Source organism: Dryobates pubescens, chromosome 25, assembly GCF_014839835.1.
Source record: "Dryobates pubescens isolate bDryPub1 chromosome 25, bDryPub1.pri, whole genome shotgun sequence".
Lineage (NCBI taxonomy): Eukaryota > Metazoa > Chordata > Aves > Piciformes > Picidae > Dryobates > Dryobates pubescens.
The window spans coordinates 8,086,694-8,107,595 of NC_071636.1; the positions used below are offsets into that span (position 1 = coordinate 8,086,694).

Genomic DNA, 20,902 nt, shown 5'->3' on the forward strand with positions numbered 1-20,902 from the left:
CCGAGTCCATGACCGGCGTGGGCCGGGCCGAGCCGAGCCCAGCCGGGCCGGGCCGGCCCAGGTTGCCCCGGGGCCAGGCTGCCCCCGCCGGGCGCGTCCCCTAACCGCGCGTGCACGACGGGCGCGGCGCTGGAGGGGGCGGGGCGCAGCCGTGCCTCTTAGGGACTGTCTACAAATAACCCATCAGAGAATGCTGCCTTGGCGGCCTCGTCGCTCGGTACTCTCCTGTCATGTGAAAACAGTGGAGATCCCGCCCATCCCGCCGCCGTCCCACTCGTGTCAGCGCCGGCCCCGGGCCCTCTTTGCGCACGTCAGCACCGCGGAGCAGACACGAGGCCGATGAGCGTTCTGGACCTTGCCGAGGGTTGGGGCGGTGGGGGCTGTAGGAAAGCGGCATCGCTCCAGGCCTCAGCCTTGGTAACGCTACGGAAATTACGGAAAAATAGAAAGCATAAAGCTGGAGAATCTGTGCAAGTTTCGCCTCCCCTCGTTTTTCTCCCCGTTAAGAAATGACCGACGCTTCCTCTCTCGCACTGGCCCGGCCGGAAGCGGCGCTCCGTGCTGCGCGGCGGAGCCATTTGGTGATGGACCCCGCGCCCGGCGTCACCCCTGCGCCGGCGGGAAACATGTCCGCGGGCCGCCCGTTCCTGGCCTGCGCCTGCTTCTTCTCGGATAACATCTTCGTGGGACGCTACGGGCTGCACGTCCGATACCAGGACGAGGGGCAGCTCCGCCGCGATCACGGACAGGTAACGGCGGGGTGGTGGTCACCCTTCCCTTAGCTGGTCGCGGCGTCGGTGGTGGGTGACCGGCCGCATGTGTTGCAGGTGCTGCGGGAGAGGGGCTGCCGGAGCGAGGAGGACTTCAGCGCCGTGCTGCGGGAGGTGAGCGCGGCATCGCTCGTCAATCCCCTCAGCCCAGTCGGTAGCTTCGGCTTCCTGAGGGAGGGGACTTTGTCTACCCGAAGTACAGTGCGGGGGACCTGGGGAATCCTGCCCCGCCTTAGGGAGGAGACACCGCACTCCGTCTCCGATAACCTCTTTACATGGGGCGATTTCGCACACGCGGGCTGGCCGGGTACCGGTGGTCGATACGGGGAGCTGGGGAGCTGTGCTGAAACCACAAGCCCTGGCACACCTGAGACAACTCCCTGGCGCCTTGTCCCAATCAAACGTAGTGCCGGACAGGCACCGAAGGGAAAAATTCCCATCTGGCGCCTTGATCCGGCTCTGGACGCTGTCAGTGGTGTGTTTATACTGGCAACACCCTGGAAGTAAACAATGTAAATTCAACAGGTTATTAAAATGGTCTTCTGTGCTGCTCCCTATTTGGTTTTGGTCAGCTGGCTTCCAGTGCCCTTCTGGTTTGTCTTTCTTTGACCCTTCTTTTGTCAATTGAAGAATGCCATGAGATGAGGTCACTCAGGGGTCCTACAGAATTCATGTAAGGTCTGATAAAGAAGGATATCAAAAGATTAAAAAACAAACGAAAAAGTGTCCCAGGTCACTCTTAAGGTAGGGATCTGTGTTTCTTTCAAGGCTAGGGACAGAGATCTATTGCATAAGCAACTCCAATTTCACCTAAGGAGAGGGAGAGGTTCTTTTAGAGATCCTTGACAGAATAATGACAGCAGTAAATTGTAGTTACAATTAAAGCCTTACCTTGTTAACTGATTGCCATGATTTATATAGCACATCATTTGTGACTTCAGTAACACAAGATTTCTACAAGTAGACTCAAATAAGTAGTGTAATACAGAATTTATAGACAGGATTCTAATCTCCTGGGCCCTCTGCAGATTGTGTCAGACCTTAACACCTGCTTTGCATATAAATGTAACCATCATAATTGAGACTCAAAAATCGTGTAAGAGAATACGAGCGGCTCACCCAGTCCGTGGAAGAAGAAAATGATGGTGGAGGCCTCCTTGGCCATGGTAGGTCCAGCAGCAGTTCCTGTCCAAGTTCCCCACTAAGGACTTGTAACTGCTTGATTTTATAGCCAGTTCTGTGGGTGTTCTTATGCTCAACAATACCTGTCTGGCCAGGGGCCTGGGACCTCTAGGGCCAGCAAGGAAGGGAGTGCTCGGCCTGAAGCCCAGGAACCTTGAGGCTGGTTGGGAGGGGAAGAAGAAATCACTTTGATTTGTCTAATCGGCTCAAAGATCCTTGAGGGCCTGATAAAGAGGGAAAGGGAAAGAATACTTGATCTGCTTGGTCACAGACAATGGCTGCTTGCCCTATAAAATGGCATTAGTTATGCTACCCACATTACCAGGGGTTGGGAGCAGTGGGTACCAGTCACACCCTCCTTCCTTTTTTGCTAAGGAATGTTATAAATTAATCTTCTGGGGGTTTATTAAATAGGAAGAGCTGCATGAACCAGTTGCTACCAGCTGTTTCCTCTGAAAATACAGACCAGCCTTTCCCTACAACACTTAGCAGTAATCCCTTCCTGACAAGTCTTGACTCCCTTCTAACAAATGTCTTTATTGTCGGTAGTGTTTAGATTGTCAGAACATAATCCAGACTCTTAGAGTGCATGCTGGTGCTTCATGGGGCGTCAGAATGCCTGAAAGGGCTGAAACCTTGCAGCTCCACTTGACACATCCATAGAAAGCCTTCAGTTAGTTTTTAAGCCATCCACAATGAGAACACATCTCAAATCCTTCTTAGGCAATTTGGCTTTACAGATTTTTTTGACTTGTCTTGACTACAGAAAAGCAAAGGCATACACTTCATCTGTCAGAGGTGCCCAGAACAAAAATAACTGGTTTTAAACAACAAGCAAAATCCCTTTTGATTTTCTAACAATGTGCTCTATTATTTACTTGTAGATTGAGGCAGAAGTGCAGCGAAGAAAACAGTTAATTCATCAGTCAGTGGAACGCAAAGCCATCATCGCAAAGTGCTATAGGCAGAAGCACCCAGAAGTGTACATTCTGCAGGTAGACAATATGTTTGGAATCTGTTTTGCATCCAAGGAATTGCTTGAGAGTTTACTTATGCAGTAGGAAACCCTCTTCTCCTCAGGACTGTGCACAGTGCTAGGGCTGGACTGAATTAAAACTAAATTGTAGCATATTAAAACTGAATGTAGAACTTTTGACAGCATAGCATCTTCTCCAGGCAAGCTTCCAGATAAGGGTCATTGTGTATTGAAGCTGCACCAGCACCTGGTGCTGGACTCAGAATACCATTAGTAATTGAACATAAAGCATCACTGCAGCAAACAGGGTCAGTGAGGTCTAATGAACAGCCACAGTAATCAGCCTTTACAGGCTTAACACACAGACAAGGTCCTAGTGACTGTCGGCTGGATTTGGGCAGCAGGCTGCCCGTATGTGTACACCCCACTGCAAATGCAGAGTAGTCCTCTTGTGGGCTACTCTGCTTTGAATTTCCTGGTGTTTGCCAGGTCCAAGACTTTCCAGATGGATAATTGTCACAGATCAGCAGTCTCCATTTGAGGACCTTCTTGTTGGTGCCACCATCTGCTTCTTGGCCACAAGTTTGCACAGATCTAGAGCTCCATGGTCCATTAGTAACAACTTCTGCCATTGTCTGTTTTGCTGCTGTCTGTCATGATCTGTGTGGGGAAGTGCTTTAAGCAGAGCACAATCACTTTGTTGTGCTGAGGCCATGGCAAGATGCTAAATCTACTAGGAAAGATTTTGCAGTTTCCTGTTAGGACTCCATTATGTGAGCCAAGCTCCTTCCCATCAGACTAAGGATAAATCTGGCCAGTTGTACTTAGGAACCTGTCAACTAAAGCAAGCAGCAACTTACCTAACCCCCCAAGAAAAACATCAGCAACATTCTGCACTTCCTGCCACAGAAGTAACCCAAGTGTGACTGTCAGCCTTGCTCCCCAGACACTACCTATTTTCCTGTGGCTGCCTGGAAGTCCATTTCCCACCTGGGCCACAAAAGACTGCACAGGCTAATTGTGTTTCTGTATATTTTTATCATCTTTCCCTTGACCACAGGATTCATTCCTGGCCCCAGAGTTTCTGGAAATTGTGAGGTACTGCACATCACCAGATGCTCATCTCCATGGCCTCCTGCGCTACATCAAGTCCTTCTCAGGTAAAGAAAACAACACATCAGCCACAAAGATCTCCCTGTGTGACACTGCAACTTCAGTGATGACAGCTGTTTTCAAGCCCTGTCTTTAACAGCTCACATTTGATACACAGCTGAGGTAAACAGGATGTTATTTTCTGCTTGATGAGAGTCTCTGGAGAGGCAGCATTTTGCAGCAGTTAGGCTCTGGATGAGATCCTGCTTTCTGTTTTTCCTGTCCCAGTCTGCTGATGTCTGTCAGAGGCTGTAGCTGCAGCAAGGCTGGGGTTTTGGTTGTACACAGCCTCACAGGGGAGCCTGCTGAAGGAACACAGTTAGCCCAGGGAATTTATTTTCTCCCTCCCTGAGTACTTTACCATTTCAGACAATCCCTGTTGGTTTGTCTGAGCTGAAATAGTTTCAGTCTAGATTTCAGTCTTTTAAAGAAATCTGAGTTTTAAGCTTCCCTGGAGGCAGCTGTGAGGCTTTCTCTCCACCACAACTGCTGCTAAAATGTACAGGAAGGAAGCTGAAAAGTTTCTCAGGACTAAAGGAAAGACACAGATGTTTATGTGCAGGGCTCTTGGATTTGTCTAAGGCATGATTTCTAGGCACAGCCTTCTAACACTGTCTTTGTCTCAGCTTCCATAGCCTTTATATTGAGCTCTCCTGCACAAACCTTTAGGGCTTTACCCTGACAGGCAGCCCTGAAGGCCTGGTCTTCTCACAGGGTTGGCACCAGATGAGTGAATCCCACATTGCCTAAACAACCTGTAGTCTCCTTCCTCTAGGAGGCAGTATCTGGACTTCCTGTGATAAGCTGTTGATTCACCACCCTCCTCTAGACTCCCTCAAAACATTTCCTTGGCACCCACAGCAGGCATTTAAATTAGTGCCAGATCTGCTGACTGGGTGGGGAAGTCTGGAGATGAGGGGCCAACACAAAAAACAACAAATACATCCCAGAGCCAGTCCCAGGGAATGCTTCCAGCCCTTTGAGCAGGCTGTGCACAAAGTGAAGCTCATGGGTCCTTCCTTCTCACTGATACCAACACAGCACACCTAGACAGCACAACAGCCTTGAACACTGTCACCTCTTATATTCCCCAGCAAACAGTATCTGCCTTCTCTTGACAGATAAGAGGATCTATCGACTCCCAGTGTTCACACAGGAATTCTGCCAAGCCTTTGTGGATGAGCTGGAGAACTTTGAGCAGTCTGATATGCCCAAAGGCAGGCCTAACACCATGAATAACTATGGGGTAGGACTAGTTCCTGTGCTTCCTTAGGGGGGAATGTTCACAAGCAGACTTCAAAAGCACTCCAAAATGTTTGTAAATTGAGCACAATGCAGTGTGAGTACAGCCCCCCTGAAGTTAAATGGTTCAGGGAATGTGTATTATGGAGACAAAAGGACAGGGGAATGCAGGGAAAGGGGCAGAGTGCCCTGTACATAAGCAGTACACATTTAAATGAGGAAGTTCATTTGTAAAAGGCACTCACCTTCTGATCTTACCTTGTCTTTTCCCCATTATTTTCCACCTTGATCCTCCTTTTTCTTGCAGCTGGAGCCTTTGCTCTAAAGTGCCTGAGCTAGCAGGGAGGGTTGGGAGAGAACAAGATGGCTCAGCTGGGCAGCAGCTCTGATGAAGCAGCAGATGAAGCTGATCAGCTGTTCCCACTGCCTCTCTTTGTGACAGGTTTTGTTAAATGAGCTTGGGATGGATGAAGCTTTCATCACACCCCTCCGTGAGCAATACCTGCAGCCCATAACAGCTCTGCTTTACCCTGACTTGGGAGGTGCTTGTCTGGACAGCCACAAAGCGTTTGTGGTCAAGTACTCACTACATGAAGATCTGGATTTGAGCTCTCACTATGACAATGCAGAAGTCACCTTAAATGTTTCACTGGGAAAAGACTTCACAGAAGGCAACTTGTACTTTGGGGATTTCAGTCAGGTACTGAGCATGTTCCTAATGTGGAGCCCAATTTGGTTCCCTTCTGACAGTCAAATCTGCTCTGTCCCTTCCCTCTTTTTCACAATGTCTTTTCTGCTACAAGCACATTACCAATATTCAAGCTTCAAAGAGAGGACAGAGACAGCTACTATGGGTGAAACCGGAGTATCACAGTATTGCTAAGGTTGGAAGAGACATGGAACAACCCACCCCATCTTTCCACAACTGAAATAGTGAGCAGGGAGGTGCTGAGGGAGAGAGAAGAAATTCATTTTAGATGAGACTTAAACCTACATCTGCAGCCTCTCTATTCAGGGGACCCCTCACAAAAAAGGATAAAAGCTCCCATACACTGATGACACAGTGTTATTAAATTGAGTATTTGTCTTTAAATTCCCTCTGGACCTGGCACTGGCAATTTCATCCTGGAAAACAGTTGTACTAAACTTCCAAGCCACCATGGAAATGGCTGTATTTCAGGGGTGCAGTGAGTGCTCTCCATGTTGCTCACTGGGTGCTGTGGGTGAAGAGGTGACAAGTAGAAGTTTCAACTATTCGAGCATTTTTTTATCTGCTAGAGACTTTGTGGTGTAATGCTGTGTCCACCTCCCTTTGTTCCAGGATCCTACTCCTGTGCCAAAGTACGTGGAGATTGAACATGTGGGAGCCCAGGGGCTGTTACACCGAGGAGGGCAGATCCATGGGGCACTTCCTATTGCCTCTGGAGAACGCTGGAACCTCATTATTTGGATGAGATCCTCACCCATCCGCAGCCAGCTCTGCCCCATGTGTAACAGGAAACCTGAGCTGGTGCAAGCAGAGGGCTTTGGAGATGGGTTCACAGAAAGCCTAGAAGATGATGCCCCTGAGACTGTGAATCTCTGTACCTTATGGTAGCAGACCACTGAGAGCCTGATTTCTCCAGAACAAGTTGCTTAAAGCTCCTTTCTGACCTCTCAGACTTCACTAACAGACTTGGATGGATGCACAGATCATGTAATTAGTAGTGATCTCCTTGGAAAGTGATACAAAACCAGTCCTGCTGGGGTTAGGGAAAGCAAGCTTGGGCAGTGAAAGAGCTGGTACACAGCTTGCCAGGGCTCACACTTGGGCTGGGGGACTGCTTGGAAGACATAGGAAGCCTTAACACTTGCTCACTGCGAAGGCCTTGTAAATATTTTCAGGTGTAAGGGGAAAACCCAAAGCTGCTTGACCTTTGTGAAGACCTATTTGCCAGCAGCAGCAACACAAGTCTTGCTGTACATGTGAAAGAACAGTACAATAAAGCCCTGTTCTACTGTTTGCAGGGACTCCTATCTTCTTCCAGGGGAAGGGCAAAACCTTTTTGTTGCTGAGTGACAGTGAAGGGTCTGCCCAAAGCGAGATGCAGGTGATTCACAACAGGCTGACGGGAATGGCATGGAATTACTGTCACCAGAGGTTTACTTAAGCCAGGCTCAGAAAAATCCACCAGGGAGAGCTGATCCCACAGGGTGGCTGAGATCTCTTCACAGCTCCACAAGCTCTTCTGAGCCAAAATTTTCCTTACAAAGGTATCAAGAATGTTTTAACCAAGCAGAAACACGCTTTAGAGACAAAGCTCTGGGAGTCACCTGCAGCATAATAGACCTTTCATACAAGAGCATACATTTAAATTTCTTCCTTGGGTTAGGTCAACAAGTGAAAATACTAAATAACCATCTAACCCTGCAGCAACCAGGCCTGGGGCTTCCTGGTTTGGCACCAAGATGGCCTGGCAGCTGAGGCATTCAGAGGGTCAGGTGCTTACCCCATCTTATTGCTGACCAGCTGAAATGATGGACTCTCCCATCTACAAAACTAGTTAAAGAAGCCAAGTATCTTTTTACTGGTGTCTGCATTTGGCTCCGGGAAGATTTGGCACACATACACACCACGGCACTTTGCATCCTTGCTGACCGTGAAAGGCTGCATGTGAGCTGCTACAGCTGGCACAGGGGTGATGATTGAAGCATTGTCAGCAGATCCATTGAGGTTTTGGTCAGGAGTACTGTTAGGACACAGCACTGTTCAGCTTTGCATTAGCAAAATCCATTGAGAACTGCATCTCAGGAAGGAAACTGGCCGTGGTCTCTGTGCATGGAGCCAAAGGGCTATCAAAAAAAGTCATCATTTCATTCAGCGCCTTCTATCTGCCCTGAACTAGGCCCCAAAAATCGAACCAGCGGATGGGACCCGCAAGGGCCCGGGGGATCCCGGAACCAAATAGCGCAGCGCAGCTGCCGCCCGGCCCTGCGCGCGGCGGCCGGAAGTGGGGGGGAAGGCGCTAGGCAGACCTGGCGGCTGCTGCCCTGCTCGGTACCGGCGCTGCTGGGCCCGGCCCGGCCGCGGTGGGTGAGTCCCTCCTCCCCTCCTTCCTCCTTTTACCTGCGGCGGGATCGGGAGCGGCCTGGAGCGACCCCGGCTGAGAGCCCCGAGGGGGGCGGGCGGAGGGGCAGACGCCTGCGCGCTGCGATGGCAGCTGGTGGCCGGGGGAGGCTGTTGAAGTACCTGACACACAGGGCCGCGCCCTTAAAGGGGCCGCGCCATGTGCCAGGCTCTTAAAGGGCCAGCACACCTTGCCTAGGTTCTTAAAGTGGCAGTAATCCTAGTGCTGAGCTCTTCAAGGGCCAGTACGCTTCGAGCTGGGCTCTTAAAAGGGCATGCTCCCAGTGTTGCCAGCCTCCACCTGCAGCAGGGGCAGAGCAGCTAGGTGAAGCTGGGTGGGCTGGAGGAGCCACCCTAATGTGCCCAGGAATCTGGTGGCAGATTTGAAGTGAGACCTCCCAGCTTTGGGGCATGACCAGGCTGGGATGCTGCTGTGATGGATTTAGGGTTTGTCCCCTTCTTGTGGCATCACCTTGGGCACAAACAAGAGCATCCCATTGAGTACAACTCCCTATCTGTTGCTGCAGTTGTATTAAAAGTGGGTCCTGGAGTCTGATGGGGCAGACCCAAGACCCAGACACGACCCTGCCAGTGAGACCTGGTGCGAGGGATGGCCGCTGGGTGGGGGTTGATGGAGGACTCCCATCCACAGAAGCTTCCTTGTGTGCCCTTAATTGCTTGGGTTTGGGGTTGGACTTCACTCAAAGGTCTGATTGGCTTGGGAGCAAGGTGGCAAACATGCAGCTAATTAAATGCAGTGGTTGGAAGGTGGCTGTGAGAAGGCATTTCCCAGACACTGCTCTGTCGCCGGTGCCAGTTTGTTTTTTAAATTAATGAGAGCATCTATCATGTCATCTCTGGCCTCTGGCTGCTGGCAGGGCTGCTGGATGGGGATGCCAGCTCAGTGCATAATCTGTTTTCTAAAAGCAAATTGGAATATTAAAAATTCATTCCTCCCCTTGGCTTGTGCCTGCTCTCGGTGTTTTAAATAATGGGGTGATTGACCCTGTGTTCAGCCTGGGGAGGATGTTTCATTCTGCTGACTGTCACTGCAGCATTGCTCGTACCTTGCTGGCGTCTGTCTGCAGCTGCAGCATTCTCTTGATGGCTCCCAGGGCTGTGTGGTAACCCATAACTGCCAGGGCTTGGCCATGGGGCATCACGTTGCCTGCAAACCCCACCTGTGGTGGGGATCAGCATGGTTCACTCTTAGTCACCGTATCTAGGGAGAAGCACAGGGAAAGCCTGGTGGAGATTTCACACTGAACCTGTCTGGGGATGGTTGTGTCAAGGTGGGAGAGGGCTGCCTGGGGATGGCAGTGCTGTTTCTGCACAGCCCCAGCTCTGCTGTGGGGGTTGGTGAAATGCAGTTTGGCCATGGCTGTGTGATGGGTGACCCTGACCTACCCCTGCACAACAGGAGCTCAGCAAGAGCAGGTGTGAGCAGAGGAGTCCAGCAGGAACAGGTCTTCTAGGACTGGTTGGCTCAGGATTAGAGTTAAGGTTTTTGGGGCTCCTGGACACGCTGCTGAGCGGGGGTGGTCTGCCCCACAGCCCTGATGTGACCCATTCTCCCCATTCCCCAGGAGCTAATGCACGATGGCCCACAGCCAGTCTCGGAAGCGGTCACGGAGCAGGAGCAAAAGCAATTCTCGGAGCAGACAGGAAAGGAAGGAGAAGAAAAGGAGGAAAAGCAGCAAGGACTCACACCGGGGCAACAGCTCTCCTCCACGGAAGCGGACCTCTGAGTGTCACAAACACAAGTCAAGCTCAGCAGCAGCTAGGGGAGGTAGGGAAAAGGCCTGTGAGCCTGTGCTTTTACCACACTGTCCTGGGGCAGGTGCACAGAGAGGGCTCAGGTGGGAAAAGAGGATCCCTGCTTCAAGTCAAATCAGTGCCTGTTGCCTTGCTGTGCACCTTTTAGTCTCATTCTGATGCAGGTGGAGCCCTGCAGCCCCTCTGCATGCCAGTCTGGCAGGGTGGCACTGTGTCAGAGGTGTCAGCACAGAGTGGTCTTTTCCACATTTTGGGGGGGGCTTTGCTGCTTGGGCAAGAAGAAGGCAGGTGGGGAGGGGGAAACTGGCATCCCTGCTGATGCAGGGCCAGAGCTGCTCCCCTCAACCTCTTCATATGTATTGCAGAAAAGAAGAAGGAAAGAAAGGACAAAAAGAAGAGGAAGGCAAGTACTTCTTCCTCTGAGACAGCACCTTCATCCACTAGCTCCTCATCTTCCTCTTCCTCCAGCTCCTCTTCTGATGATTCCAGTGACAGTGACTCCAAAACAAAGAAGAGTCGACATGGCAAAAAAAAGCGAGTGAAACAGAAAGACAAAAAGAAGAAGAAAAAGAGAATAAAGAAGAAAGCAAAAAAGAAGGTAAAGGAGGGAGCTAAGGAGAAAGCCAAGGGAGAACCAGTACCTGGTCCGTCGCTGGAGCAGTGGCAGAAGGAATCCATGGTGGATACTGGACCAGGTAATGATGGTGTTTCACCTCCTGCCAGGACACAAGAGACCCTAGTGCCCTTCCTGTGACCCACACAAGGTGTCTGAAGGAAGCAGGGCTGTGTACAAGGAGGAGCTCCAGATTCTTCTCCCTCCTACACACCATGGCCACCTTTGTTCCACACCAAGTAAATGAAAGGAGCCACATTCAGAGGTTCATTTGTGTAGACAGTTTGTAGAGGTAAGCTGGGAACAAAAATGTCAGATGGAAGGACATGGTCAGCAGTAACACACTGGCAGAGCTGGTACTGGCTTTGGGACATGAAGCAGCTATTCTCTTGCGTGGTTCATCACTGAGCCCTGAGTACCCCTGGGAAACTGGTGTGGCATGTGTGTCTGTTCATGTCAGGTGTGGTGCTGTGCCCCTCAGCCAGGAGCCAGCTCCACAAGCATGGCTCTCATGAACTGATGCATTCCAGTTTTGACAGATGAACAAAAATCCCGAATCCAGGCCATGAAGCCAATGACAAAGGAAGAATGGGATGCAAGGCAGAGCGTCATACGGAGAGTTGTGGATCCTGAGACAGGGAGAACCAGGTATGATCCCTGGGGAAAAGGGAGGTGGGTTGTCCAACACTATCCCTGTTGTGTGGGTTGGAGTGCTGGAGATTACCCACCCATGGCACTACAGTACCACTGTGGATCCAGGTCCCCTTCAGCAGCAAAGGCCTGAGCTGATCCCTTGCAGATCCCCTGTGTCAGACCTGGGGTAACTTACCCAGAAAGCAGCACATTTGACCCAAATGATGGATTGTGTTTGGACTCCATGCATGGGACACAGGGCTGTGTCCCAGCTGGAAGCTCTGGGATGCAGACACCACAGCACTCTGCTTCTGGAGGCAGAAGGTCTGTTCCTTGTGCTGTGAAGAGTTCAGATTGTCCCCATTAAATGTGGCTCAGCAACTAGGGGCAAAACAGGAATCAGAGGGATGACTTCCACCTCCTCACCTCACTGCTTCAGCCACTTGCCTTTCAGCCCCAGTTAGTAGCCAGGTGCAAGTGAGGAGGGATCATGTGCCCCTCAGGGTTACTGACAACACTCAAACCAAAGTTCCTTTATGCCAAATAGGAGTGACCCAGTTTTTAATAAACTGCATCTTCTCAGCAAGCAGAAAACATCATGCTGAAGAGAATTGGGTGTGACAAGTCCAGTCTCAAAATAGAAGTCAGCCTGCAGGGCTCAGGGAGGTGTGGAACAAAGGTCGGTTCCCTGTAAGGCACATAATGAAGACAATTAAATTTCTGTTCGTGTTCGGAGGTGTGAGCCACCTCCAACACTGCTTGGAATTTGCTCAGCAAGAGTCTCCTTGGTCTGGCTGCTTTTCAAGGCCCAAACTGGCTCCTCTTTGGGAATGGCTCTGCAATTTCCTGGGGCAGCCAGGGCCAGACCTGAACTCTGTGTGATAAAAGGAAAAGGGTTTGCAGGAGCTGGGGGCCACTACTGTTGGCAGCAAAGCCTGCAGATGGTGGGGTGGCAGGAGATGCTTTTATTTGCCAGTAGCCCTCATGGCTCTTGGGTCTGTGCTTGTTTTCCAGGCTTATTAAGGGAGATGGAGAAGTATTAGAAGAGATCGTCAGCAAGGAGAGACACAAGGAGATTAACAAGGTAGTGGGGAACTTGCTACCAGCATGAGCTACCGGTGGGTGGGCACAACTGGGGAGCTGCTGCACCCAGAGGTGTTGTCTTACCTCTCTGAGGACCCCACTGATGTCCACCAGGGCAAACTGAGCCCTGGCAGCTCCACAGGGGCCCCCACAGGTGGATGCTGCTGGTCCTTCACCCTTGGGCAGGCGGTGCTGTGAGCACCTGTGTCTCTCCCTCTGCAGCAAGCCACCCGGGGGGATGGGCTGGCCTTCCAGGTGAGGACAGGGATGCTGCAGTGAGTGCATGAGTGTCAGCCATGCCAGGAGCCTGTCCTGCTGCCAGTGCCAGCCCAGGTGTGAGCTTCTGGACCATGCAGAAAGCACCGCGTCAAGATGCCTCCCCAGGGGCAATTTCCAGCCACTCTGTAAGTTATTAACTGAGAAGGAGAGCGACTTCAATGGTTCATCTTCCAGTAAACAGCTTCTTCCCTCCCTCTCCTGTCTGGGGCTAGCATGGCTATAATGCACTTAGACCTGCTTGCCTTGATGCCCCTTCTGAGGCTGGAGGAGCTCAGCAGCACCCAGGGGACAGGCTCACTGGTGCTGAGCACCTGAAAGGCACTGCTGCCCCTCAGCTCTGGGCTTCATCAGGCACTAACAAACACTGCAGCCAGGACAGGGTATGCTGGGGCTCCAAATACACAGCTGGCTGCCACTTATTCCCTTCAAGGGCTGCTCTTTGGCCCTTCTTTGCTGGATCTATGTGCCCCCTGCTTAGCCCATGCTGCAGACTCATGGGCCCTCTGCACTCACCCACCCTGCTTAGAGAGATGTGGCTGTGCTGCTGCATGACTTTGCTCAGGCTGCAGATCTCTGTGCCGAGTGCCATTCTCCACTGTACCCTGGGACTTTACTCAGCCTTTCTGCAGCTTTATCTCATTGGGTGGTACTGGGGAAGCACTGACCTGGCACCCTGCACTGGTATGGGCAGGTGTGCTTTGTGGAGAGGTGGCTTTTCCTTGCTGTCTCTTCCAGCATGCAACTCATGTCCCTTCTCCACAGCGCAGGCCCTGGGCAGTGCTGGGGCTCTGGGCTTCTCAGGCCTGTGCCCATAGCTGCTGTGAAGCCACTACAAAGTCCATAAACCTACAAACTGTAAAAAATAGAAGGGACAAATGGGTTAAAGGACAAATGGGTCCTACAGGACTTACTGCTCAGAGGGTTCCCACATTCTGTTCGTCCCTGTAACCCCATTAAACTGGCGCCTTGCTCACGTCTTGGGTTTTGTGACTCGTCTTCTTTGTAGAGTCTCCCCAAAAAAGCAGACAGAGAAGAGCCTTCCCATTTCTTTAATCTCTGTAACTCACAATGATACTGCACACAAAGCACACCCATTGGAACGATGCACTAACAGCAAGGAGGAGAAGGAAGTTGTACAGAAGGTTTGTCACACACAAGCGAGTCATCGGCGCGGTACTGTACACACAGGGGTGTCCCCAGCGCGGCTGCCGGCGCCCTCAGGCACGCCCCTCCGGTGGTTCCCCATGCCTCTGTTACCCCTAAAGCAATTTTTTATAAATAAAATAGATAACTAACATCCTTGGAATATAAAATTGACAGTCGAGGGTATCAACAGGCAGAGGAGGATGGGGAGGGGACCGTAAGGCTTCTAGAACTAATAGGAAATGCAGCAAACTGGTGGCGATACCTGAAGAAGGGGCTGCTACAGCAAGCACGGCGGCTGCTGGGCGGAGTGGGAGTTTGTTAGTAACCCTTTGGCTAGTTACTGCTCTTGGCTCGCGTGTTGGACACTGTAAACGTTTTTGGTATTAAGAATTTCGCCTCATCTGACGGAGTGACCTTGCAAACCCAGGAAAAGCAACTCGGAGGGAATGCTCGGGCACCTCTTTTCGTTTTGTGAAAGACTGCGTAATGGGACGGTGTCAGGTAGAACGTGTGGCCTGGTGGCGCAAGGATACAAAAAGCTGCTTTTTATACAAAATTTGAGCTCCACAGCAGAGTTTGATTCCCATGGAAACAATTGGAAAAAAAAAAAAAATAAAAAGGAAGGAAAAAAAAAAAAGACAAGACTGAGGCAGCCTGCGCAGCGCGGGCTGGGTTGTGCTCGTGTGTGAGAACAGGACGTGGGCTGCAGCAGAAGCAGCGCGACTGTCGCTGGCCGTGGCGACGGCTGCCCAGACAACTGTGACAGGGAGGAGTAAAAGAAACTTCACATCCTTTCATTTTGAAGCAAACAAGGTTATTTGCAAGAAAACTAAGTTAGGTCTGTAACCTGAGAGTGCCCCTTTAGAGAGAATGGAATATACATTCACCTTTCCCTCACCGTATCCAAACGGATCCTCTTCCATAGATGTGGAAAGGCATCGGGTCACATGGATCGCTCTCCAAAACAGCTTGGAACAAACAGGTTATAAACACAGAGTTAAACTATTGCTATTGTTCTTGGAGTGAGTAGCACATTGATCTTTGCTTCAGATAGATGAGTGCCAGATGGGGGGTGGCTGGCTGAGGAGAGATTGATGCAGACTACGATGGACTGAATCAGTGGAGGAAAAAACCCACAACCACCTTATTGGCATATTTCCTGGTAACTACACCCACCTCATCCAGTATTATTGCAGCAATTAATGCCCTGCTCTACAAGTGCTCCTCCATGTTGGATCCATACAATGGCAACAAGATGGGGGGGGCCAGGGAAAAGGCCCTGGGCACCTTGCAAGAAGCTGAACAAAGGTTGAGGGCAGAGGTGCTATGATTGTCTAACTGGTTAGTAGCCATTTCAAATGTGAAGTGATGGAGAGGTGAGTATAATATTGCACTTCTGCATTCATTGACAATTACATTAAACTTGGTCCATAAAATAATTGCTTTGTACATAATGCCTGAAACAAAAAGCTACATTTTAAAAATATTAATAAACCCTGGAGGTTCCAGGCCCTCCAGACATTTTTTTTTTCCCCCTCTACATAAATAAATAACTTTTGATTTCATATATCCACTTTTTATGTTGAACATTTACATTCGCCTTTGTTTTACACTATCTACACATAAGAAAATGTGAACATCAGCTAAGCATCAGAAAATGTACAGATCATGCTGTGGTGGTGGACTTGGAGGAAAGGTGAATTTTGCAAAGGCCATATCCAAATTTGCAGAAATTATTTTTGTGATGGGGTTTGGTGACTTCACAGGATGGATTGTGGCTTGGCTTCCTGCTCAGATGGCATCTGATAGAACATTCGACTAGTGAAAAGCTGTGGCAAGTCACAATGGTTTCAAACCCAGTAAGCTCTGGATGAACATTCAGAGAGATCTAAGCTGAATTGGCAGAAAGGGAAGTCAGTTTTCGGTAACAAAAGTCAGATACATTCTGTAATTGAATAATTACCAAAGAGAAGTGGTTAAACATTTTGCAGTCAGGCTGCAAGACGCAGGAGCTGCACTGGGCGGCAGGCAGGCAGCTGGGTTTGAGCGCTCCAGTGGCTCGGGTGCCCTCAGCAGCTCAGCACTGTCCCTCCTCTACCTCCACTTCCAGCTTCCAGTGCCACAAACACGTGAGATCTGCCTTGGATGTCTGAGGAGTTCGGATTTGCCTAGCGTGGCCCAGAGCCAATTAGCAGAGCAGCATTCACAGTGCTGTGTATCTGAGTGTGGCTGTCTGCACTTCTTATTGAAACAGGTAATAAAACGAAGCAGCCAGTCTAAAAAATTCTTTGTTATAAATAAGATCCTCAGAGTAGAAAGTGATATAAAGACAGGAAAGTGTGGTGGGGGGAAAGCAGGGTTACGCATAGTCAGGGAGCTTGGTAGGACTAGAAAATCTCCACGAGAAGAGGCCAGCTGAAGTCTGTAGATGGGCACCCTGGATGCCCTGGGATGGATACCCCTCCAGCCCGGGAGTGTGTGCAAGGGTGAACCAGGCCTGTCGCCGGGGCCAGCTGACCCAGGAGGGACAGGGCTAAGGGGCTTTTGGACAAGCCCTCATTCTAGGCACTGTTCTCTTCTGCTGCTGCAGTGATGTGCTCCTGTTCCTGTACTGTGCACTATGCACATCTCAGTGTCACCAGGGTTCCAGCCAGCAGTGACCACTTCACCCTGTGTCCCAGCAGCTCCCCTCTGCCACACCCCCAGCCCCGGCTCACTCCAGCAGCATACAAACCAGCCTGGGCACATCCACTGAGAAACACACCAGGAAAATTAAGATATGGCCTTTTCTTAAGGTTGCCTGACATTTTTGGCACACTTCCTTACAGTCTCCTTACTGCTGCATAAACTTCTGCACAGCTCGTTCTGTTTAAGTATATACATCTATATTCATGTGTGTGCATGTGTACATGCACATCTGTATAGAGAGCCACACACCCCCTGGCTTAGCAATATTTCGTTGTCATGCACTACAAACATTTAGGTGTAGCTACATGAGATGGTAACAGGTTTCCATTCTAAAAATCATCAGTGCAAGAAACAATGAGGTTTTACAGTTCAGTAACTACAGGTAAAAGAAGCAAGTCTCGTTTCCCATGAAAGCTGCTACTGAACTTGGAGAGAACCTGGGAAGAAGAAAACGTCTTGGAGGTGGGTATTGAGAGAGTCAGACCCTGCATTTGGATGAGAACTGCAATGTGATCTAGCTGCTGAGTGCCTTCAGCTGCTTCCAAAATATATGGTGGTTACTTTTGGAAATAATATCTAGGAAGAGTATTTGGAGACTGTAACAGCAAATTAAGTGTCTGAGGTTTGTAACAGCTCAAACAAATTAGCTTGTATTCCTCTTTTAATAGATCAATGCATTAAATTCCATCGGCTTCTAAAAGGTCTCTTTAAAAAATAACAGTAATAACAACGACCCCACTTTTTTGGGCATGGATCTGCCGATACTCTGCCTCTACCAGCAGCATCAGAACACCTTTATGCTTTGCCACTGCATGTGCTCCTTGAGAACATGGCTGCACTTGAAGCTTTTGTACAGGCAAAGCTCTCGGTTGCTCTGCCTGGCACAGCCCACAACAAATTCTTCACTTGGGGCTGTCTGTGCCAGGGAAAACAGCATGCTCACTGAACCCCAAACTCGCTCTGTGATGGCAGAGCACCTCAGTCTGACTCCTGGGATAACCAAGGACAAGTTCCCCCAGCCTCATGCGCTGTTCTGTGGCTCTCAGGACAGCGCTCGGTCCCGCGGATCGCAGCGATGGCTAACTAGGCGAGGAGGCACGTATTTACAGTCACTGACCCTGGATAAGAGAAGGAGGCAGGAGAGAGCGCCGTCTTCACCTGGAGACTTTTCTCCCCCAGTTTCCAGCTGCTCCTTGTGCTCATGTTGCACAAACTTGACGCTCCTGCTGCAAGGCCTGCACGTTCTGCATGGGAAACATCCCATCTCTTCCCAGAACACCATGATGTTATTAGAGTAGCACCATATTTACTCTTCCAGCCCATAACGCCGGCCTCATCCCTCTTCCCTTTTGTTTTCTCCTCCGATGGCTGCAGCTGACAGTTGCTGTTTCTGGCCTGGCTACTTCTGCCCCAAGAGGCCAGAGTCCATCCGGGACGCTGTGCTCCGGCCCCAGCACCCCGTGGCGATGCTCATGCTTCTTTGGCTGCGTTCCCTGTCCCTCTCCTTGTCACTGTCGGACTGGCTCTGGGTGCGCTCGGGGCGGTGGCTGGTGCTGCCACTGCTGGCTGAAGGCTGGGAGGAGATGGTCCGCAGCAGGTGGTTCCTCTTGCGCAGGAACTCGGTCTGGCTGGGCAGCCCGAAGCTGCCTTTCCGCAGTGCCATGCGCGTGGTGTTCTTGGCGGGCCGTGCACGATGGTTGTACTCCAGCTGGGCCAGGTGGGCTGCATACCCCTCTGTGATGAACTACAAGACAAGAGGGATGAGGGCATGTGTTAGAAGGACATGTTCCTGATAGCCACTGGCAGCCAAACGTGTTGCCTGTGACAGGTTGTCTGAGGTGATGGGTTAGACATGGCGACACTTCAACAGATGTGATGGGTCCTGGTATGTGGGACAGGTTCTGTCCTCTTGGCAAACACTAAGGCAGTCACCAGTCAAGACAACCAAATTCCCATCACCCTCCCACGAGAGGCCCTTGGCAGCATCTACAGGGCTCAGAGAAGTTGGCTCCTACCTGACACTGGCTCTGCAGCTTCTTGGTGGGCCGGCCAACAATGTAGATGTGCGTGGGTGGCAGGCTGATGGAACTGTACACAGAGATGTCCTTAGTAGATCCATATGCTGCATGTATCCTCATGTGGAGCTGCAGGGAGAAAAAGCAATACAGGTCAGAACACATGGCTGCTCCGTGCTGCTCAGCAGGCAGGGTTGGGATGTTCTAAATAGAGTTTGGGGGAATCTGGGGTCCATAACTTCTGTAAGTCCCCAGACGGACAAGACATTGCCTGCTAATTAACAGAGCTGGGGATGCTGACAGGCCAGGGCAAGAGGAGGATCAGTGAGGCAGAAGTAGATCTCCACTTGATAATCACAGCCTTAAGGTCTGCAGGGGGCAGGAACACCGCATACTTCATTGCCGACTTTGTCACTGGGAGAGAGGAGCAGTTTGCAACCCCCATGCGGTGATGGTTAGTGGGGAATGTTCCCCTCCACCATGCAATGCTGTTGCGTAACTCTGCCAGACAGAGGGAAGAGATACAGGCAGCAAAAGACACTGCTTTTCAGGGACTCGGCTGCCTCTGCTCAGAGCACAGAGCAGCTCCTGGCCCACCCTTTCCTTAGTGGGCCAAAGAAGGGGCTGGCAAGGGAGGTTTGGGCACTGGTGCCACCAGACTGGCTGACTTTGCCCCTAGAGCTGCAGGTAGGCCAGGGAGATGGAAAGGATATCTCTGCCCCCATCAATTTTTTTCTTCTGGAGAACAAGGGAGAGCAGGCAGCAAGATTGGGCCAGCTCCTGTCACCGCTGAGGCCAAAAGAGAGTTGACATGGGGCTTTCCTGGCTTCTCAAGGCAAGGCACAAGTGCTTTTGACACTGTCAGTTCCTTCACTTGCCAGAGAAAACCTTGTTGTATCTGGAGCTTTTCTACTGGGCTGAGGATGTTAAGCTCTCCCTAGGATCAAACACTTGGAAAGATGCTCTGTGGAATCTCCCATCAAAGCTTCACAGTGCAAGGTCATTTCTGCAGCAGCTCCATGCCCTCTCAGACCTGCTGGTTATCCCACAGGCAGCTGGAAAGCCACCAAACAGGAGAAAAAAGTATGGAGAAGGGGAGGCACTGCTGCCTCTGTTCTATAAGGTATTTGATGCTGGAAGGCCCAGTGATGACATAGAGCAGCGCAGAGCAGAGATGATACAATTTAACAGCATAGACACTTTGGCAGAGCAGTAAAAAGGATGAAAATAAAATGAACAGATTAATCTTCCACTGCGGGTCACATTGCTGCCAAGAGACTGGTGCTGATGGGAGCAACTGGGAGATGAGCAATCTCAACCCATGCTATGATCAGTTTCAGCAGACCCAGGCTTACGTCTGTGATGAGGGACTTCAGGAAGTTGGCCTTGTGCCGCAGCGGGTCGTGGACCAGCCCATCGCAGAAGGAGACGATGCCATGGGGGAAGTTGTGCTGTGCTAACCATGCTACCACTCTCTGCTTCTGCATGTCAGGGCGGCCTGTGACATAGATAATGAGGTAGCCAAGGTCTTGCCAGTGCCTAGAAGGGAAGGCACAAATCAGTGGACTGCAGACCTAGAGCAAAACCAAACCAAACGCTACAGCTCCTGCTGCTGACCTTACGACGTCAACCGCCCCAGCGCGCACTTTGGGGTCACTGCCCATGATGGACACGCTGGCTGCGAAGGAGCCGTCAATGCTGAACACCACGAACTCCGTCCCCTTCGGCAGGACCGTGATGTAGCTGTCTGCGTATGTGTGGTCACCCCTGAAAGGAATGCAGGTACTTAGAGGTTCTTTTGGGAGGTATCATTGAGTCCTCAGTGCACCACAAGCCCAAAGCAGCACCTAAGTCTGGCCCAAAGGCTCCAACCAGTGATGCCACCCCCAGTTCCACCAATGATGGGCACTGCATGAGAGCCTCTGTTAAGAGTGGGGAATGGAAATAGAATCATAGAATGGCACGGGTAGCACTCTGGGACCCTGGCATCACAAAAATACACCCAGAAAACCACTGATGCATTCACCACCTTCCAGAGCTCAGTGCCAGCAACTGGAGCTGATCTGGAGCTCCTGGACTGTGAATTATCATGAATATGAAATTCTATCCCTTGAGGACAAGTCTGTCGTCCCTAAAATAAGCTCAGTTGTGCAGTTTTACAGGTGACCTTCTCCTGCAGTGGGACCTCCATTACCACACTGTTGATGATGCAGGATGATTCCTCTTACAGCTGTAGACTAC

The 20,902-nt window shown here is 50.8% G+C and overlaps 3 protein-coding genes across 13 annotated transcripts in view; 2 read left to right on the forward strand and 1 right to left on the reverse strand.

Moving 5' to 3' along the window:
* Positions 1-292: 292 nt before the first annotated feature.
* Positions 293-7,880, forward strand: OGFOD2 (2-oxoglutarate and iron dependent oxygenase domain containing 2). Of its 2 annotated transcripts, XM_009909575.2 has the most exons (7): positions 293-749; positions 828-884; positions 2,837-2,947; positions 3,989-4,088; positions 5,202-5,326; positions 5,765-6,022; positions 6,644-7,880. In XM_009909575.2, the coding sequence occupies exons 1-7, from the start codon at positions 510-512 to the stop codon at positions 6,917-6,919; spliced, it is 1,167 nt and encodes a 388-aa protein (XP_009907877.2). In that variant the 5' UTR covers positions 293-509; the 3' UTR covers positions 6,920-7,880. The 2 variants fall into 2 exon arrangements, with proteins under 2 accessions (XP_009907877.2, XP_054029121.1); XM_054173146.1 differs by lacking the exons at positions 293-749; positions 828-884 and adding an exon at positions 1,790-1,936.
* Positions 7,881-8,296: 416 nt separating this feature from the next.
* ARL6IP4 (ADP ribosylation factor like GTPase 6 interacting protein 4) lies at positions 8,297-13,773 on the forward strand. 2 transcript variants are annotated; one of them, XM_054173150.1, is made up of 6 exons: positions 8,297-8,395; positions 10,015-10,217; positions 10,570-10,899; positions 11,357-11,465; positions 12,465-12,534; positions 12,756-13,773. In XM_054173150.1, the coding sequence occupies exons 2-6, from the start codon at positions 10,028-10,030 to the stop codon at positions 12,810-12,812; spliced, it is 756 nt and encodes a 251-aa protein (XP_054029125.1). In that variant the 5' UTR covers positions 8,297-8,395; positions 10,015-10,027; the 3' UTR covers positions 12,813-13,773. The 2 variants fall into 2 exon arrangements, with proteins under 2 accessions (XP_054029125.1, XP_009907876.1); XM_009909574.2 differs by having other exon boundaries at positions 11,348-11,465; positions 12,756-13,769.
* A 65-nt stretch (positions 13,774-13,838) lies between these two features.
* The window catches only part of PITPNM2 (phosphatidylinositol transfer protein membrane associated 2), a 141,263-nt gene continuing 134,199 nt past the window's right edge, over positions 13,839-20,902 (reverse strand). For 7 of the 9 annotated variants that reach the window (XM_054173137.1, XM_054173141.1, XM_054173143.1 and 4 more), the window contains 4 exons: positions 20,279-20,428; positions 20,017-20,200; positions 18,662-18,790; positions 13,839-18,390 (listed from right to left, as the gene is read on the reverse strand). In XM_054173137.1, the coding sequence (XP_054029112.1) occupies positions 18,046-18,390; positions 18,662-18,790; positions 20,017-20,200; positions 20,279-20,428 (808 nt within the window). In that variant the 3' untranslated portion in view covers positions 13,839-18,045. The remainder of the gene's footprint in view (positions 18,391-18,661; positions 18,791-20,016; positions 20,201-20,278; positions 20,429-20,902) is intronic. The other 2 variants (XM_054173145.1, XM_054173144.1) reach the window with 1 other exon arrangement.

Excerpts from the sequence above, each read along its gene's own strand:
- OGFOD2 (XM_009909575.2), top strand. The coding sequence starts at position 510 with ATGACCGACGCTTCCTCTCTCGCACTGGCCCGGCCGGAAGCGGCGCTC. Across the intron at positions 750-827 it reads TCCGCCGCGATCACGGACAG|GTGCTGCGGGAGAGGGGCTG; the intron begins GTAACGGCGGGG and ends CATGTGTTGCAG. Across the intron at positions 885-2,836 it reads TCAGCGCCGTGCTGCGGGAG|ATTGAGGCAGAAGTGCAGCG; the intron begins GTGAGCGCGGCA and ends ATTTACTTGTAG.
- ARL6IP4 (XM_009909574.2), top strand. The coding sequence starts at position 10,028 with ATGGCCCACAGCCAGTCTCGGAAGCGGTCACGGAGCAGGAGCAAAAGC. Across the intron at positions 10,218-10,569 it reads CTCAGCAGCAGCTAGGGGAG|AAAAGAAGAAGGAAAGAAAG; the intron begins GTAGGGAAAAGG and ends TATGTATTGCAG. Across the intron at positions 12,535-12,755 it reads GACACAAGGAGATTAACAAG|CAAGCCACCCGGGGGGATGG; the intron begins GTAGTGGGGAAC and ends CTCCCTCTGCAG.